General features: G+C 44.2%; 1 protein-coding gene across 1 annotated transcript; it reads left to right on the top strand.

The window, feature by feature from the left end:
- The first annotated feature begins 856 nt into the window (after window positions 1-856).
- Window positions 857-3,584, top strand: LOC115183262 (uncharacterized). Its single transcript, XM_029744603.1, has 6 exons — window positions 857-890; window positions 994-1,074; window positions 1,182-1,357; window positions 1,444-1,533; window positions 1,922-1,980; window positions 3,325-3,584. Exons 1-6 carry the CDS (start codon window positions 867-869, stop codon window positions 3,582-3,584), a joined length of 690 nt encoding a protein of 229 aa, XP_029600463.1. The 5' UTR covers window positions 857-866.
- The last annotated feature ends 341 nt before the right edge of the window (window positions 3,585-3,925 follow it).

Here is a 3,925-nt window from a genome sequence, read left to right as displayed (position 1 = left end):
ATCAGGTCCAAACCCAAAACAAGGAAATTGGAGGAGGCAGGCGTGTTGGGGTTTCCTGCCAGCATGACCACCCGCTTCACTTCCTGAACATGAAAAAGGGTGAAAGGTGGGATGCAGTAATAAGGAGGTTTTATCATGTTCTTTTTCAGTATTTTATTTCAGTGTTGATTAATTTAGTTTGTAAATAATGATATATCTCTTCTGTAGTTTGTCAAATGCAGTGAACCTGCTGAGAGATGAAGGAGGGGATGAGAGGCCAGATCATCAGTCTCATCTTCATGGAGAACATTGATGCCAGATGCAGTGAACCTGCTGAGAGATGAAGGAGGGGATGAGAGGCCAGAACATCATCTTCATGGAGGACATTGATGCCAGATGCAGTGAACCTGCTGAGAGATGAAGGAGGGGATGAGAGGCCAGAACATCAACCTCATCTTCATGGAGGACATTGATGCCAGATGCAGTGAACCTGCTGAGAGATGAAGGAGGGGATGAGAGACCAGAACATCAGTCTCATCTTCATGGAGAACATTGATGCCAGATGCAGTGAACATGCTGAGAGATAAAGGAGGGGATGAGAGGCCAGATCATCAGTCTCATCTTCATGGAGAACATTGATGCCAGATGCAGTGAACCTGCTGAGAGATGAAGGAGGGGATGAGAGGCCAGAACATCAACCTCATCTTCATGGAGGACATTGATGCCAGATGCAGTGAACCTGCTGAGAGATGAAGGAGGGGATGAGAGGCCAGAACATCAATCTCATCTTCATGGAGGACATTGATGCCAGATGCAGTGAACCTGCTGAGAGATGAAGGAGGGGATGAGAGGCCAGAACATCAACCTCATCTTCATGGAGGACATTGATGCCAGATGCAGCCACATGTGAAGTAATGAACCTTTTTTATTCAAGCTCTCATTGACTTTAACATTTGAAAAGCAGTTTTCTCCAAAAATAGTTTTAACATGAACATTTGGTCCATAACTTTTTAGAGAAACTTTCCTGAATTGAATCATGGGACCAGATTGGTTGTTCCAGGTTTCCATGCTGATGGACATGACTTGCCATGTCAGGTACTTGAACAGGATCATTAATATTGTCAGTAGGTATTTATTCATATTTTATAAGGTTTAACCAAATAACCCTTTTACCATGGTATGACATGATTTTATATTTCTAGATGAAATTCAACACCCGATATGTGGAAGGTGCTGGACTGGCAGATGGGGAGCAGATGGAGAGGCTGTGGTCGTATCTGAGGCGCTGTGGGAAGGTCACCAAAGAAATGAGGCCGTCCCATCTTATTGACCTCCTGACTGATGCACTTCTCCACCATGGGAAAACGCCAGAGGCTACGTTAGTACACTTGGAATTGTTATTAATTTACTTGATGCTGGTTGACTCCAGTGATGTTCCTAACATTTCCTGTTGTTTTGATGCAGTGGACTCTCTGCCATAGAGGGTTTCCCCAGCAACAGAAGTTGCAACAGAGGCAAAAAGGGAAATGGAAGAAATTGCACAGTCTCTTCCAGGTAAACCATTGTATCAATAATCTAAGCGTAGAATTTCAGTATTGATTAGAAATGTTGTCACATCTGTCACTGTTGTTATGTTGTAGGAACAACACTGGACACCATTAGGGATTGGGGCAGGAATATCACTGTTGTTATGTTGTAGGAACAACACTAGACACCATTAGGGATTGGGGCAGGAATGTCAGTGTTGTTATGTTGTAGGAACAACACTGGACACCATTAGGGATTGGGGCAGGAATGTCAGTGTCACCCCTGAGAGGCAAAAACCTGCTGGGAGGAGCAATATGTTGCAATGCTCCAGCAACATACAATTGCAATGTATGTAATTCATTTCAAATGACTAAACAAAGTTGTTATTTTTCGACATGCATTATTGTGATGACAGAAAACTGAAGACGATGGAGAGGAAGAACAGCATCCTCCATCGATGGTCCCCCACCAGCAGTCTCTTCCAGACTACACTCCACAGACTGCAGAGTAACAGATTGATGGTCCCCCACCAGCAGTCTCTTCCAGACTGCACTCCACAGACTGCAGAGGAACAGATTGATGGTCCCCCACCAGCAGTCTCTTCCAGACTGCACTCCACAGACTGCAGAGTAACAGATTGATGGTCCCCCACCAGCAGTCTCTTCCAGACTGCACTCCACAGACTGCAGAGTAACAGATTGATGGTCCCCCACCAGCAGTCTCTTCCAGACTGCACTCCACAGACTGCAGAGGAACAGATTGATGGTCCCCCACCAGCAGTCTCTTCCAGACTGCACTCCACAGACTGCAGAGGAACAGATTGATGGTCCCCACCAGCAGTCTCTTCCAGACTGCACTGCACAGACTGCAGAGGAACAGATTGAGGACCAATCTGGAGGGAACCTTCAGTCTGCTGCTAGAACGGAGGTTCCTCTGTGGCCTGAAAATATGCAGGTTATAGATATATATTCAACAATAGGAACAAGTCAGCTCATATCAGTTCTATGATAATTCTGGGTGGTCAAACACAATAATAATGTTTATTTGTATCTGTTTCTGAACTTGGTTTCTGTTGCTAATGATCTATTGTTGGATGGTAATCAGAGTAATTTTATAGCAGCTTTAGGTCATTTTTTATTTATTTTTTGTTTAGATTGGATTACCTTTAACATATTTTCTGTCTGTATTATCTGTTATCAATAGATGGTCATGGTATTGATTATGTCACACTCTGACCTAGGAGAGCTGTGTTTTCTCTGTTTAGCTAGGCCAGGGTGTGATAGGTGGGTGGGCAATCTATGTTTTATTTGCTATGTTTTGGCCGGGTATGGTTTCCAATCAGAGGCAGGTGTCTTTCGTTGTCTCTGATTGGAAGCCATACTTAGGCAGCCTGTTTTTCCTTTGTCCTTGTGGGTAGTTATTTACTGTTTAGTTGGTGAAACCTGACAGAACTGTTTTGCTGTCGTTTTGTTTGATTGTCAGAGTGTTCTGGGTAAAATAAATACAAGATGAACATCTTCCACGCTGCACCTTGGTCTACTCCTTTCGACAGCTGTGACAGATTATCTGTTATCAATCGATGGTCAAGGTATTGATTATCTGTTATTAATAGATGGTCAAGGTATTGATTATCTGTTATCAATAGATGGTCAAGGTATTGATTATCTGTTATCAATAGATGGTCAAGGTATTGATTATCTGTTATCAATAGATGGTCAAGGTATTGATTATCTGTTATCAATAGATGGTCAAGGTTTTGATTATCTGCTATCAATAGATGGTCAAGGTATTGCCAACTGCCTGTCCAAAAGGCCACAGTCGGTAGTAGCATAAAAACACATGTGAAGGACTACAACCTGAGGAGACGAGGTTTGTCCTCACAGCTGCTACAGGCCCTGGTGTATGAGGATGCAGTGCAGGTGGACAGCACTGATTGGTCCTGGAGAGCAGGAGGAGCAGAGGATGATGGGGAGGTGCACCTCAAGCTAAGGCTCTTGGTGCTCTTTGTGAAGAGAAGCGATAGATTGAGGATGATGTCTTCACTGCCAAGATGTTCTACTCGCATGAGCAGGAACTGATCGTGGAGGCCTTACAACATTACACAGAGCAGGAACTGATCGTGGAGGCCTTACAACATTATACAGAGCAGGAACTGATCGTGGAGGCCTTACAACAATACACAGAGCAGGAACTGATCGTGGAGGCCTTACAACATTACACAGAGCAGGAACTGATCGTGGAGGCCTTACAACATTACACAGAGCAGGAACTGATCGTGGAGGCCTTACAACATTACACAGAGCAGGAACTGATCGTGGAGGCCTTACAACATTACACAGAGCAGGAACTGATCGTGGAGGCCTTACAACATTACACAGAGCAGGAACTGATCGTGGAGGCCTTACAACATTACACAGAG

The sequence above is a fragment of the Salmo trutta genome, unplaced genomic scaffold (assembly GCF_901001165.1).
Source record: "Salmo trutta unplaced genomic scaffold, fSalTru1.1, whole genome shotgun sequence".
Classification (NCBI taxonomy): Eukaryota; Metazoa; Chordata; class Actinopteri; order Salmoniformes; family Salmonidae; genus Salmo; species Salmo trutta.
This window is presented reverse-complemented; position numbering and strand designations above follow the sequence as displayed.

Coding starts and splice junctions, on each gene's coding strand:
- LOC115183262 (XM_029744603.1), top strand. CDS start 867: ATGCCAGATGCAGCCACATGTGAA. Junction 1,358..1,443: donor GGGAAAACGCCAGAGGCTAC/GTTAGTACACTT, acceptor GTTTTGATGCAG/TGGACTCTCTGCCATAGAGG. Junction 1,534..1,921: donor AATTGCACAGTCTCTTCCAG/GTAAACCATTGT, acceptor TTGTGATGACAG/AAAACTGAAGACGATGGAGA.